The following is a 16,065-nucleotide window of genomic DNA, read 5'->3' as shown; positions in this document are numbered from 1 at the left end:
ACCTGTGACTTAGATGTACTTTTAAAGTTTTTTGTTTTTCTTGTTTGTTAAAAGGTTACAGATTCAGTGTACCCATGTGCATACATGTTTTAACTGCCTGAATGTGTGTTTGTCTGTACAATCTTGGGCCCCAACCAAAAGCAAACATATTGTAACCTTCACCTGCTCCTGTCACAACTGGTTTTCTTCCCACTGTGTGAGACTTCAGTACGTTTATCCAGATCTCAGCGAGTTCGCCAGCCATAACAGAAAGCCTTGTCTTTGCTGGACTAAACTCTTTTAATCCAGCTCAGTCCGGTTTACTCCTCATGTTGTAAACTCAGAGCACAGCAGACATCAAAGGAGCTGCTCCCTGTTTTACAAGATAGTCTCATGTCATTCCTGCAACTGTCTTGGACATTTGAATTTAAAATCTAAATCTAGTTTTTATCTTCCTTCCGTGAGACTCATCATACATTTTGTCCTCAGTTCTGTGTGATTTGTCTTGAGTGGGTTTCATCTGTTTTTGCAACATATGAGTTTTTGTTGAGCTGTGTGATTAAAAATTATAACTAAATAATGTCTGAGTGAAGATGAATCATTTTCCTCATTTGCATGAGACGAAAGCAGGCTGACATGTTGGCCACAGTTCTGCTCGGTGAGTCTGTTGATTAATGGTGGACCTCTGACTAACCTCTTGACAGCTGCTCAGATGCTGCTGCTAAAAAAAAGCATGTAGATGTAGTTTTCATGGCCTCCATTTTGGTGGAGAAGAAGGAAGGGAAGTAGAAAGAAGCAGCCAGCCTTAAATGCATTCCACATGGCAGCAGGCTTTGGCCAAATCCCAGCAAATCAATATAATATTTGTAACGCTGCCTGAAAAAGCCACTACAAAAGCACAATTTCGCTTTGTCATCGAAACACATGTGTCTGGCATTCTGAGTTTGCTTATTTTCTTTTAAAGTGAAATCTCTTCCTTTGTGTGTTTGCACACAAAATAACCATTAACTGACACATGTGCTGCATATGTAAACAAACACGGAACTTAAGCTTTAGAGTTTGTTCAGATGTATCATCCTTTATTTTATAATGTTGACTACATGTGTTCTTTCTTTATGTTTTTATACATCCAGCTACGGTTATTAGGGAAACTACCAGTTGACCTACATCTCAGTGAGCATTCGCAGACTCACATAATGTAATTAATTCCACATGAAGGTGACGAGTGTCCGTAATCAACCACTAGGTGGCAGCAGAGATTGCTTCATGTAATTGACATAAGTTTTGTTTCAGCACTGGGTTTCTATTTATAATTAAATATCTTTCACGTTCAGGTGTACAAAACCTGTTGTTCAAAAGAAGCTATTCAAGAAAATTTAAGACAACTTTGGCTGTCAGCATTTGGAACGCATTTGTTTTTTTTTTTTGTTTTGTTTTGGTTTTTTTTGTTGTTGTTTTTGCTGAAATAAATAGCCTCTAATTAGGCATATAAATAAATAGATGAATGAATCAATATGTTAAACTACTCAAGCAGTTACATGATTCACATATTAACAGTGACACTCAATACTGAATAGCATAGAGTAAAAATCCTGAACCAGACTGACTGAGAATGTGCAGTTTTGCCATCAAAGCTTTATATTAAAAAAAGCTAAGTTCATTTCAAGGAAAAAATTATGCAAAATAAAAATGTTTTCTGCTCCTTTATAAGCATTACTACATGCTACTTGTTCATTTAGAAGCCTGCAAAATGTGACCTAGAATAAAATACATTTACTGACTGTAAAAACATAAATTGCAGGTTTGTTTAAAAAATGCATAAATATGTATAATGTAAAAAATGTAGACACTCTAAAAGGTTATAAGCCTTTCATAACAAGAGGGCAGTAGAGTACTACTTACAGGGCAACATCCAAACACAGAAGTTTGTCATTGATTTAAAACAGCTGGAGAAAATCAACATTTATCATGATCCTGCTTTTTTTTTCTTCTTCTTCTTCCTAAATATTGTCATCTTTAAACCTTCATTGTCATGCATTTTACAGAAAAGAAGTCTGACATGAGCATGAATCTGAAGAATGTTATGTTCAGTGAGATGGCTAACAGAGGCTGAGGTAGTCCTGCATGGATCCAAAGCAGAGTAGCAGGCCCTGCCCATATCTGGAGTTGCACAGTAACCTGAGATGCTACTGGGCGGGAGAAACAACCCCAAGAAGGGGGCAGAGCGAGAGAGGGTGATGTGTTTTTGTGTGATCTCAGCCTGATAGAAAGAACAAGGAAAGCAAATTAAAGGGGCATGTGTGTTTGGTAAAAAGTGGGACTTACGAGTGTGAGGAGGGAGTTGCCAAAAGTTTTCACAAAAAGAGTTGCACACACTACTTCAGAATCTGCTAGCTGAGCCTCAACAGTAACTTACACACAGCCATGCTGGTTAATATGCATACTGATGTGTGTTCTTGATATGTGCATGTATGTATGTTGAAGAGAAGAGAAGAGAAGAGAAGAGAAGAGAAGAGAAGAGAAGAGAAGAGAAGAGAAGAGAAGAGAAGAGAAGAGAAGAGAAGAGAAGAGAAGAGAAGAGAATGGGGTAAAGGAAAAAAAGCTAAACTTCTAGTTTGAAATGATGAACTAAGGAGAGCAGAGACACGTGGTGGACAGACTACTGGATGGACATGTGCAGAGATCGCCTCACCTTGGGATTGCTGCTGCGTTTGGGTGTTCTGCTTACTGCCGTATGCGTGTGCATTCATGTTTACCTGGACATGGGCTGGCAGGGCACCGCTGCACCCCTCACTCTGGGACGTCCCACCCAGTCCAGTCACAACTGGGGTCAACAAAGCAGAACAAAAGTGATTTCTGCAGCAACACAAGAGCAAGACAAAGACATAAAAAAGAGAATCTCTCATGTTCGCACTCTGAAAAAAGAAAGTCTGACTAGGAAGAGGGATCAAGATGGAGAAGATCCTTTACAACTATGCTGCCCACCTCTACACCTACAGAGAAAGGTATGTTTAATATACTGTTAACTCCTTTATTCTTAATTGCTGTGATTAAGATTCTTGTAAGGTTACCCAATCCTAAATCTGTTTAGTAGCAGACAGAGTGGCTCAATAAGAAGCTTTCACTCCATCTCTGTGAGACACTGGCTTAAAGCTCAGTAATCCCAGGAGGGTGATGAAGGGAGAACAGGCAGCAGAATCAATGCATGTGCAGCAAGTGCCTGGGAGAACTTTGAAGATGAAAATGAGGGCTTGCTGCTTTGGTTTCTTGCACTACCTGTGTTACATTTCTTATAGATGCTTTCAGTTTAAACAGGTATAGGTTTAACACAAACCACAAGTTAAACACTACTCATTCATCATCCACAAATCTGCACAGTGTCAGTTTTAACAAAAGACTGTTCAAACAAAATGTCTTTAAGCGGCAAACATGCCTATTCACATACACAAATACACACATATACAAACTCTGGGAGTTTGACCCCGTGACCTGTTAAGGGTGTGTTGGTGTACCAGCTTAACAAACCCCCATTTCTCTTCATTTTTGCTGTGTTTTCAAGCGTTTCTCTTTAATTCATCTCTGCTCTCTGCTGCCGCATTTATTTTGTCATTTGATCTCCCAATCCATCCATCTCCCTTTTGTTCCCTTTCAGAGCCATTTTCCCTCACCAACAGTACATCTATTCATTTACACGCATCAAATCTGCCTCTCCCTGATCTTGTCTTTTCTTTTTTCCCCCCTCTTATCTGCATTTCCTTATTCTATCTCTTTGGGGAAAAAAACAAGCCTTGTCTTCAATCTTTAACAACCTAAAGTAGAGACAAATGAGCAGTGATGCTAAATGCTACAAAAATCACTGCAGGACTATTATACCACAACATGAGATGAGCTCTTGTTCGCCATCAATATTACACAATACCATATGCTCGCTCTCAGCGATTCTTAACACAAATTTTGTCTCCTTAGATGCCCTGGAGGGGCCTGGATAAAAATTCCCTGTTCAGTGCTGCTGCTATTTAAGTCCCTCTTTTTCTCTACTTACATTTCTCCCTCACTTTTCTCCCTGTTATGCTCTGATCTCAAAGATCACTGTAACTCTTTTATTCTTTCATGTTACACAGTCTACGCTCTCATCCTCCGCCTTGCTTTTCTGAGTCTCCTGTCAGTGTCAATTTAAAACTTTTGACTTGCCTCCCACCTCTCACCCATATTTCCTTTCATTGCCTCGTGATTTCTTCTTTCAGCACATATTCATACACTGCAACGGAGAATAGGTTAGAAAGTAGGACTGTTGCTTGAAGAATAGCAAGGTGCAGTCCCATCTTAGAGGAAAATATTTAGTAGGTGTCTTTAGGTCCAAAATGTAATAACATCACAGTAAGGGCTCTCTTTTCTTTGCTACAAGTCAATCTTTATTAGGTTTTTCACTTGACTATCCAAAGGAATTTGTTGATTTTAGTAACATATTGGAAAAAACTGTTATGTAAAAGGTGTATTATGTATCAGAACATAATGAATCTGGTCCTTATGGGTAAAAACAATCTCAGATAAGCAACTTTCCAATATTTTGAGTGACCTTACAAGGGCCTTTCAATGAAGGCTCATTGAAATCACAGTGGGTTGAAATTTTTCATCAGCAGTATAAGAGATTGATAACACCCATGCAGGGGTGGTGGAGCCTATTTCACTAGGTGAGAGACAGAGTACACCTTGGAAAGGCTGCCAGTCTATCATGGTGCTAACACAGAGACATGAACAACCACTCATGCTCACTCCTAAGGAGAATTTAGAGTGACTAATTAACCTAACGTGCAGGTTTTTTTTAACTGTTGGAAGAAGCCAGAGTACCAGGAGATACCAAACATGCAAACTCCAGAAAATGTAAACTCCACTCAGAAAGGTTCAAGGCTGAGGTTCATACCAGGAAGCATCTTGCTGTGTGGCAATAGTGTCAACCACCACACCACCGTGCAGCCCAGATTAATAGCATCATCCAGAAAATACTTATTTCAAGGTATTGATACTTAACTATTAAATGATGGAATGTATTTAGCTTTTCTCACTGCTTCATTATTTTGGCTTTGTTTCAATATTTGTATTTAGTCAGGACACAGAATGCTAAGACCTTATTTTCAGCTTATCTGGATGATTGATAACATTTTTAATGCATGCTCCAAAAATATACACTAACTAATCTAACAGTTAAAGAGTTTTAGTTTTGAACCCTAAAATGAAGGGAAATAATTCACTCTGTAAAGAGTTTGTGGTGTAGAAAGGTGACAGAACAGACTGTGGTTTACAAATTCTGTTTTCCTTAATGTGACTGTTGTAATAATAACCGATCTAAATTAAATCTGTTCTCATTGCTCTCAGTCATCCCAATATACACACATATTCTTTTAGCACTGGGAAAGGAAAAGAGGGCTAAGTTGGTAAAATCGAAATTTACCACAAAGTCTGACATTTCTTTTCTTTTTTAGCAATTGTAAAAACAATTTACAACGGAACAGGTAAGTTGCGCTCAGAGCTATTGGTTGCTAGGCAACGCTACGCCCGTTGACACTGGCGCAGGAATATTTTGTGATGAGGTCTTACCGGGTCTATGTGTGGGTTACACTCAATTTATCACGGCATGGAACGCTGCTCAGCCAATCACAATTAAGGATGAGAAACACCCGTTTTATAAAGACAGATATGAAATGTGTTGATCCAAATAACAGCAGAAAGGGTGGAGGGAAAGAAAGACGGAAAGAAACAACAATAAAGAGCCGACACTGATGACTCAGCTCCTATTATTACTGTAACACAGTAATAATAGATAACTGGCCTGAAGTCACAATGATGCACAAAATATGTAGGCTACACACTCCAGTGAGGTTCTGGTTTGCTAACTAAAGAACTCCTCTTAAAACGAAACAGCTGCTGGCAGCTCAGTAGGTCATTAGAGAAGTCACCATATGACATCATATTTTTGAAATGCCGTTGCTTCACATGTCTGTCTCAGTGCCTGTGGCAAGAGAAGATGTGCAGCCTGTACCCAGGCAGGAAGAGGGAAGCAAGCACCAAAAAGAATATTCTATTAATTATTTATGTAAAGCAACACCTACAGGGGGTTAAAATGAATCAGAATTCTGCTGTATGTGTGCTGTGTTTGGGGAAAAAAACTGCAAATATTCATACATTCAAGAAACTGACATGGATTAGGTGCAATATCAACTGTCCAATACTTTTTACAGGTTTTCTCTGAAAGTGTTTACTATATAGATGTTAAACTCTGGTCCTTGAATGCCACTGTCCTGCAGGTTTTAGATGTTTCCCTCAACACACTTGACTGAAATTAATGGGTCTTTGTGTAGAACAAAAAGGAGGTTTTGTGGCAATATATGAAGATGTTGCTTAGATGTGCATACTAGACCAGACACAAAATTATTTAAGAGAACACATAAACAGATTTTATGGGAAGGGCTTGTTTACTTATTACAGTGTCCTCTTGTTGACAACTTTTTTCTTTTATAATTTTTTCTGAAGTGGATCCAAATTTTATATATCAAGTTTGGTTTTGATTCATCAAAAGATTACTAGGATATGCAAGGTTTTGATTTATTTGATACTCATCTGGGCCAAATTTGGTGAAGAATGGGGCAAAAAGTTGTGGCATAAACTTTTTTAAAAGTCAAATATGGCTTGGATAGATGGAGGAATTAGAAGGTGATTTGAGGTTGACTCAAATCATGATTAACTTAATGAGAGCACTCATGCACAAAAAATGAATGAGGAATACATAATCACTGTTTTTTAACTTCGATAAAACTCTTACACTCAAATCAGTGTAGTAAATTTCTAAATCACTTATATGGTGTTTATTCGGAAGGGCCTGCATGTAAGCGCACAAATATCTAAATTTAATAGACTTGACCTTAGTTTTAGATCCAGAAAATGTCAGAATGAGTCCTCAAAAAGAGCAAGAAGTTAATAAGAGAACTGATGACATGTAAATGTGGGTTCAGATAGTGGTGGTTTCTTCATCTTTTATAACCAATGTGAATAAATGAAGTCCTGCGATGTAAATGAAGCACTGTAACTTTCTCCAACCCCTACATTTAATAATAGTACATCATATCCTGCCTCCTATATGCTCAAGGCACCACTCAGGGGTATTTTGAGAGATGAAGATATATATTATATTTAAGCCCACACTTTGTTCTTTGGACATTTTTTGCTGTTCATGTATGAAAAAAGCTCTAAATTCCAAAGGCAGGACGACATGAAAATGTGCAATTAATAAAAGGTATGGCAATAAAAAAAAGTAAACCATCTGACTTTACCAAGAACCCTTTTTTCCCTAAAAAAAATCATTTTTGTTTTTTAATGTTATGTAACTTCCTCCCTCCCACTGCCCAGTATCTGATTAACTAAGTTATAATAATAATTAGAAATGTTTCACATTGTTAACAATGGAAATGGATCACAGTTACATAATATTATTAAGACTTATTTTACTTTTTTTATTTACGTCCTATGGTTTGTAATCAGTTATGGAGAAAGTAGTTAATCTAATGAAGCAATAACAGGAAATGTCTTGACCCAGCAGTGAACTGTAATGAGTGTCAGTTACTTTTCTCATAGATAAACAAATTTAGTCCACTCCTTTTTGACATCTCCCATGCAGAGATTAGTTCTTATAGCAACAATTTAAAAAGCTTTCTTTCATCTAATGTCCCTAATCCATATTTCCTCACAAATATAGGGACTCTTGTAAAACAAAAGATTATCCGCATTCATTTTTTGTACCCTATTTTTCTTACATATACTCACTTTGCAGATTCTGTTAAGGTCCTCCTCCTTTTATCGATCACTGAAATTTGTCAAACATAGCTTCCTCAACTAAAGTAGAAATTAATTAATAATCTTGAACTGCTTCATATAATTCACTTCATTATTTCCTCTTTGCTCTAAATCCCATTTCACAGTGAAATGGCTGTTAGCATGTAGGCATTGCAGAGCATTTTTTACAGGAATTCTGCCAGCATGTTACCAAGATTTCCCCCAGAAAAGCCAGCTGCCATTCACATGTCACTCATACTGAATCTCAAAGCTCACAAAAACAGGCAGTGCATAGATCATTACCATGAGGCAAAGAGGAACAGTGAATTCTTTCAGACAGGCCTTCAAGTTTCTGAATGTTTTATGACATGAAACATCACGACAGGCCACTGAAATGATCAACCACTGATATAAGGATGACTAAATGTCAATGTACACATTAAATGTGAGAGGGGGTGGACTAAAACTCGTGATCGGAACATGATTTTTAACACTTGAAGTCTAATCAAAACAAATGTGTGTAATACAACAAGAAGCAATAAAAAATACATTAAAATGTTAAAATAAAATATGTGTATCCGATAGGGGTATAAATTCATGGCCCTCCAAGCTGGCTCAAGAATTTCACTGACATTCGTAAATAATTTTGATTATCTTGATTCATTCAACCCGATAGAGATTAGTGTCAGACTATAAGTATTCGTAGATTTAATTCAGATAAGCAACATTCTGATTACTGAGCAATACTGTGCTCCTGAGCTGTGATTAGTTCAGTGTTAGGACACTGTCAGGACAGAAAAGGCCATGTTGTGTGTCTGTCAGACATCACTGAGCCCCAGAGGAATATCTAATGCAGAAAATCAGTGACCTTGGTCATGTCTTTGAATATTGAAAGACTTGGCTCAAGAGACACTGGCAGGGACAGAAAGAGAAGAATGAGTAGGATCGACTTCTATAATCCCAAAGGTGTGACTGGAGTCTGTTCTCAGGCATCTATAACCTCTATCTGGGTCAGCGGTGGTAACCAGTGAGTCACAAGAAATCAGCAGCAGGGAAGCTGACATACCATTTGAGTCAAGCCCCCCCGCCCCCTCATCTTTTCTACTTGAAAATTTCATGTTTATTGTCAACAATGTGTACTATAGTTGAATACCAAGCCTAGTTTTTGTTTTACTTCAAGCACTTTCTCTTCATTTGATGAAGCTCCTAAAGTTATCACCAACAAGCCAGACACTTATTTAATGTAAATATAGAAAAAGCATTGCATCAATTTCTCAAGGAGGAAGCAGAAAGGGCTTCAGAGATGATTTTTAATGATTTATTATCAAATCCACATTTCTCTTTGTGAAAGTTGTATACTGCACATTTTAAATTATACTCAATGTAAGCTACAATAACGCAGCATTGACTAAAGATGGGGTTGACTTAAGGCTCATTTTCAATGGCTTCGGAAAATCTTTAGACTCTTTCAGCTGCAGATTTATTTAGAACATGCAAAGAAAAATGAATACTAAGATGGATATTACTTTTATATGGATATAAAGTTTTATGATATGGGAGGAGAGTTTGCAATTTGGGACTTTGTTGCCTTCAGTACCTGCAGGATCCCAGTCAACTCTTGTACCAAGTTTGGTCAACACTCTTCTGCTCTTATTAAAGGGCCATGATGTCCTTGGAATTTTGAAAAATTTCCTGTAATCATTTTCCTCCATTGGGTGCTATGTTTTAGGCAACAAGCACAGAACAATAAGCTGCTACAGCTGCATCACAAGCACCTTAAAAAGTGCTTTCAAGATGCAATAATTGCTGGAAGATTCAAGTGAAGATGCAAGATCTGTTTTCTAACACTTCAGGATCATATAACTGCAGTGATACTGCACTTCAAGTTTTGTGAGATTAGAATCCAAGACTTTCCAAAAGCGGGGTTAGCTTAGAATCTGTGCCAAGTTATGGAGAGAATGAGCACAAAGAAAGCTTTCAGATAATCAGTCACTCTTTTTCTGGTGGGTTTAGAGAAATATGATGTAAGAGAGTGGAACACCCCAGAGCTCAGCATAATTATTTCTTTCTTCAAAAACTCTTGAGCTGAAACCTGGAAGCGTCCCATCTTTTAAATGTTGACAATCAAAACCAAATGTTGCTGGTGGTAAACCAGAGGGTTCTCAATGCATTTGATATTACACTCTGTCTGTTGTTTGCTGACTGAAGGCATCTGCAGGAGGAGGAATAGGCAGAAGTCAAACTGTCAAGTCCAAGGGCCTGATCACACAATACTCCCTTCAGATGTAGATGCCTTCTCTGGAACATTCCTGCAAGTTCTCAGCCTCCCTCCCAGCTGATATGAATGAGTATATTGACCTCAGAAATTGGATGCTCCAGCTTTCTTTTTTATCATCTCATCTCCAGTGCTCATCCACAATCATATGCACACACTGAAATTAATATCTGCTTTAAATAATTTTAATTAACAATGCCTTGCTGTCACCAAAAAAGAAAACACTCAGATTTGTTTATATAGCAGAAAGCCTTTTCAGAAGCATTGCACATACGTCTTTGCCATATGTGCCTGGTTACAGCTGACATCTGCCCTCAAAAGCAATACAGTAGCTTATGGTCTTGATTTAAAGATGATACTTTAGGCTGAGTGATTATAATAGGAGACAACATAGAGAGGATGGCAAAAGAAAAGGTATTGAAAAAACAAAAGTTGAGAACAGAGACACCCCTGCTTGACATTAATCTCACAACAAACATTGTGCAGCAAGGATTTGAAAGAAAGAAAGAAAGAAAGAAAGAAAGAAAGAAAGAAAGAAAGAAAGAAAGAAAGAAAGAAAGAAAGAAAGAAAAAGTTTAAATCTTTATTGCCCCATCTTGCTGTCACTCTGTCATGCTGTCTGTGTTTTCCTCTCCATCTTGGGAAGTAAATGTCATATGGTGCTCAGCATGCTCCCTCTGCTCTTCTCAACAAGGCATCAAACACAGATCTCATATCTGGGATATTTTCCAGGATGACAGGGAGACACACAGATTGCAACCGCTAACAATAAGATCCCCATCTGTCCAATGTGACTCTGGCCAAGAGGGTCAGATCAGACAAATCAAACAAGAGGACGGTCTGTTTTCTGAGGAGCCCATCATTTTTTATTCAATTTGTATATTTCTAAAACAACATCAATCCATGCAGTGACTGACAACAGCGCTCATGCATCAATGGATTTATGAATGTGTGCATGAATGAAGGTACTATGATGTGACTGGAAGGGAAGTGTGTTTCCAAGGCAACAAGTACTAGAGGTTTAAGTTTATGGCATGTACCACTACATGTCTAAAGACTCAAGGCAGCAGACTGGCTTGTATATGCATGTGTTTACAGGAAATAAATAAAAAAATAACATTATATAATATTCTTTAAAGAGGAGCTGTTAGTTATAATTTGAAGTAACTGGAAGCCAAAAATATATATGTGGTATATCTGAAGCCAAGTCATTGACAGCTGCATATTGTGACCCTGTTGTTCTTATTTTTCTAAAACAACCCATATAAAGATGAATGATTTTTTTACAGAATTATTTTTAGGTGTTATGGATCCTTGTGCCATAAGGGAAGGTACATTATTATCAGCAGATTTATTGCCTCGGGTTAAATAAGCCTAAAAGGAAACACTGAAAAAAATCCAAAACTGTAAAATATTATGTAGACAAATGCATTACTTGTGAACCATTGAATCGTTTATGTTGTGTTTACTGTACAATGAAATGTTTTGTGGCGAATACTTAAAAGAAAAATATAAAGTAAAAATTAATTAGAAAAGATTTAAAGAAAAATGAAACACATCAGGAATCCTGTCGCCTCCAGTGAGTTGCCTGAAAAGTGCTTGGAGAAATGGCCAAGCATTAATAAAATAACATTCAGAAACAGAAGCTTGTTCTTCTTCACTTCTTCATGCATCCAATTCTCAAAAGGCTCCTGCTTTTGAGACTGAGGGCGAACCCTTCTGAGATTACTGCCTTTATTAAAAAAAAAAAAAAAAAGATAAGCATAATCCCCCACTTTAATTCTGTAATACCCTCTGTGTGCCTCACTGGTCTCCAGCAGAGCTGGGACAGGCCGATGTGCTGGGCCTGTCAGAGGAATAGAGACAACGCTGCAGGAAGAAGAGACAGCTGCATCTGGTCCACCTGTCAGTCTCTTCATCTCTCAGATTAGTCAGATCACTACAGCACAGTAAGGCTGATTCTTGGTGATTATCCCTCATATACTATACAAAGATGATGTCCTTAAAGCTGCCTTTTATTATATCTTTATTATGCTTTAATAGTTTTCAATGTCTGGCTCCGACTGTCACCAGATGATATAACCCAGCATGTGTTACTTTTACCATTCTGGACACTCAGTATGCAGCAGGGATAATGTAAGGATTAAAAACCCTTATCCGACAATTAAATGAAACTTGTCTGCTCTGAATATTTGCTTATGGTATCTGTGAAGAATAAGCTTGGTTGCATTTAAACTTTTTCCTTTTCAACAATACTTTTTAATTACTGTTGAAGAAACCAGCCTTGGATTCAGATATTTGGAAATTTGGAATATAAACTCCATTACGCTTGGCCTTGATAGTAGCATTATAAAATAGCAGCTCCATTTTAATTGCAATAGTGATGAAGTCTAAATGCTTGTCCACAAATAAGACACTAAAGTACAGGAAAATTTCATTATGATACAAATATGTCATGAAATAAACAAGTTGTCAATTTAAAAATGTACTTGATAATGAGACATGTTGTAATAGTTGGAGAAAATTATAGAAAACAACAAGAAAAAAATGAATTTTTGAACAGATTCAGACATGAAAAACTGGAGAGGTGATTAAATATGAACTACATGCTGCATGGTGAAGAAAAAAAGGGTTCCAGGGGAGAAGGGCAAAGAGGAAATCACATAAAAAAGAAGCACACACAGGAAAGCAGCCAAGCATTTCAGAGAAAATAGTGTTATCCAGTGTCAGAAAACTAGATGTCTTAGATGTTTCGGCTGGACAATGACCTAAAGCACACATCCAACAGTCTGAAAGGATGAAAAAGAAAGGAATAGAGTGCTCTGAAATGGCCTTTAGTAGCTAAAATCTGCCACTGAAAAAGTGGTTCCTGGAAACATCAAAGCTCAGCAACACAGGAGCAGCATAAACTACCTACAGATGTCTGTTGATTATAATTTTGTATATTTAATTATTATTCTTTTATTATACAAATTATTTTCCATTGTATTATCATTATTTTTTACATTTCATTTTTTGAGGATATTTAAATAATTTGCTTATAATTAGGAAATGTACAGATTCCACTGGAGTATTTTACCTGCCAATCAGCTTACAGTCGGTGTTGCCAGTAAGATCAGTTTTGATATCCAAAGTTATGGTACTATAAAGATAACACTGTCTTTTATATGGTTTATGGGCAGGAAAAGCTGTATCATATGACACTGTAGTAGAAATGACAGAAGAGATTAATATTCAGCTGTATCACAGTGAAATCACAACATATATCTGCATTTGTCCCTGAGTCACACAAACACCAGCTGCTAGAGCAAGAATAGTATAATAAACAACACCTGATACAGTTAAATACTTTAAATGAATGAGCCACCTACTATTTCATTAAACCACAAGTTCTGTTTTTAAACTTGTACAATACATGTCAGGACATTCATTTTGCATCCAACACTACTGAGTCTTTAACCACGACGTGGGGGTAAAAAAAAAAAAACTTCAACTTCCAAAAATCATTCAAGAGGCTTTTTAACTAAAAGCTTTGACCTCCTGACTGCACAGCTTGGTGATATTAATAAATGGTGGTATAAATAAATAAATAAATAAATAAAAATGAGCAGCAGGTTTGAGTCTCAGCCTTTCTGGCTCTGAACCAATGTACAGGACAAACTTGGCAGCCCTGTTTTTGCCGCCTTATGCTGTCAAACTGGGCCGACACACGTCACCTGTGGCTTGGACCTCCATAACATTTGAAATGCTGTTAACAATTTGTTAACTCAGGTGCTGATTGTGCTGTCTCTGCATCTAGTTCCAGTCGACACTCTAAACTCCCTCCATTAAACATTATTTATTAATTCTGTTTATTCTTGTTATAAATCCAAATACAGATGTGGAACTCACTCCATCTCCTGCTTGTCCTTTTTAAATTCCACTTCTCACTCCTTTCTTTTTCTTAAATATCTTCACTGATGTGGCAGGCAGTTTTCTTTTGTTTTATGCAGTCATCCATGTTCACCCATCCATCCTCCTTTCCCTGAGGGATTATTCATGCTTGGCCTAGCTGCTCACACCTCTCACACACCCAGGCTGTGAGGCACAGATCCAAAAACAGCTCCATCCAAACACTAAGGGTTGGCAGAAGTGGAAAATTCCCTTGTTTCATTGATTTTTTTTACATGAAAAGGGTAAGATTCAAGCCCCAGAGCAAACACACATTTAAAAAGAACCAGTTTACTGATGTAGTTTAACTTTATTTCATGAGGAAAGTAGTATTAAGACATTTTGACATCCAGCTACATGAACAACAATGAGTTAGTGGCAGTGTTTACGTTTTAGCTTAAGATCTGTATCTTTTAATCAGTCATGATCTAAAAATTGTTTGTTGTTTTTTATAATAAGGGTCCAAAAAGGAGAAGAAAAACCCAAATAATAGTATCTCTATTTAGGATCAGTTTTCTTCTTTAATACTGACACTGGGAAAGTGCAGCAAACTTCTGTCTTTGGAGTAATTGGAGTTATGATGCAACTACTTACATAGCAGTAAACACAGTTTCTTATTTTAGGAAAGAAATAATAATTCCTTGCCATTGGAATTTCCAGGAAGGTTCCAATTTAGTTGAAGGTTTATGAGCAAACTATGAAACATTAAATGTGTTGAGCTACTTCTTTGCAATTTTATTACCCTGGAGAATTACTTTAGCACTTATCATTGTCAATTCATTCTTAATTACTAATTGAGAAACAGTGTGTTTTGTGGTGTGATGTAATATGATTTTGTCTAATTAGACAGGAGACAAAAATACATCTTAAATGTTGAGAAAACTTTTTTGCCTATTAATGCTTCAGTCTGTTGCCTAGTAGTGTCTAGAACTTAACAGCTGTGGGATTACCATACGTTGCATTCAGAGGACTAATCTCAAATCCTGATTAGAGGCAGAAGTCCTGTTAAACTGATTAAAGACCCAAAAGTAAATGAAGTTCACTGTTTTACAAGGAGAAGGTTGCAATATCAGAGTATTTAGTGGAGAATGGCAATAATAACATGTGTTTTCTTCATGTAACTTTGGTTATTTTCACTTCAAATGTCAATGAAATGATAAGTTTATAGACTTAGTGTATATGGAATTAATATAAAATTATATGCATTGAAACAAATGGCTACATTATCAAACATAATTCAGTTTATTTGTCAGAACGGAGTCTACATTAATCTTCTAAATACTGTGCATCCTATTGTATTTAGAGCATTTATTCAGTTGAACAAACTTTATGATTCTTTTCAGCATTTTCTTTTTCCTGATGTCTCACACTTTCAGAGTTTTAATTCAACTCACACCTCAAATTCACTCCGCAGGTGTGTAAACTGACACTTCAGCTTTGAAATGCATCCCAGCTGTACCTTCATTTTTTCACTAATCACACTTTCTGAAATGCTCTGAGTGTGAAATTTCAAACTTTAAATAATCAATACCTTCCTTTGTCCATGCTATTCATGTGACTACCTCATGTGGTCACGCTTTCAGTGCAATTATATCTCATGTCATGGGATTAAGTCATCACAGCTGAGGCTTGACACTTCTGAGTGATGCTCTGTGCATTTTTTATTAACGCTGCTTACAACTCTCATCCCTGAGGTGCTGAGGGCTTGTTTATGCTTGACTGAACATGTGGCTTAACACTAATCTCATCACTGCTCACTGATGATTCACTATTTAGAGCTCATAAGCATGTATTGTGTAATCCATCCATAGACAGACACAATCTATTTCTTGTGCATTTTAAAGAAAAAAGGAGTAGTCAACAAATGTTCAACTGGCTAAATATTGGATTTGATAACAGCTGCGAGGAAAACAGGGTTCAGTTGAATATTATAAGTTCTACACATCACACAGACAGCTACAGCACTGCTCATTTTAATGAGCAAGGCTGTATTTTTGATGCATGCATCATTGGTAAAATCTTTAAATATTTTCATTTCTTCTGTATCATAAAATGTA

At 37.0% G+C, this 16,065-nt stretch overlaps 1 protein-coding gene across 1 annotated transcript in view; it reads left to right on the top strand.

Moving 5' to 3' along the window:
* Positions 1-2,269: 2,269 nt before the first annotated feature.
* The window catches only part of mettl24 (methyltransferase like 24), a 36,675-nt gene continuing 22,879 nt past the window's right edge, over positions 2,270-16,065 (top strand). The window contains exon 1 of the mRNA XM_041976030.1: positions 2,270-2,984. Coding sequence (XP_041831964.1) covers positions 2,646-2,984 — 339 coding nt within the window. The 5' untranslated portion in view covers positions 2,270-2,645. The remainder of the gene's footprint in view (positions 2,985-16,065) is intronic.

Source organism: Melanotaenia boesemani, chromosome 22, assembly GCF_017639745.1.
Source record: "Melanotaenia boesemani isolate fMelBoe1 chromosome 22, fMelBoe1.pri, whole genome shotgun sequence".
Classification (NCBI taxonomy): Eukaryota; Metazoa; Chordata; class Actinopteri; order Atheriniformes; family Melanotaeniidae; genus Melanotaenia; species Melanotaenia boesemani.
Note: the sequence above shows the minus strand (reverse complement) of the source record. Positions and strands in the feature narration are given on the sequence as shown.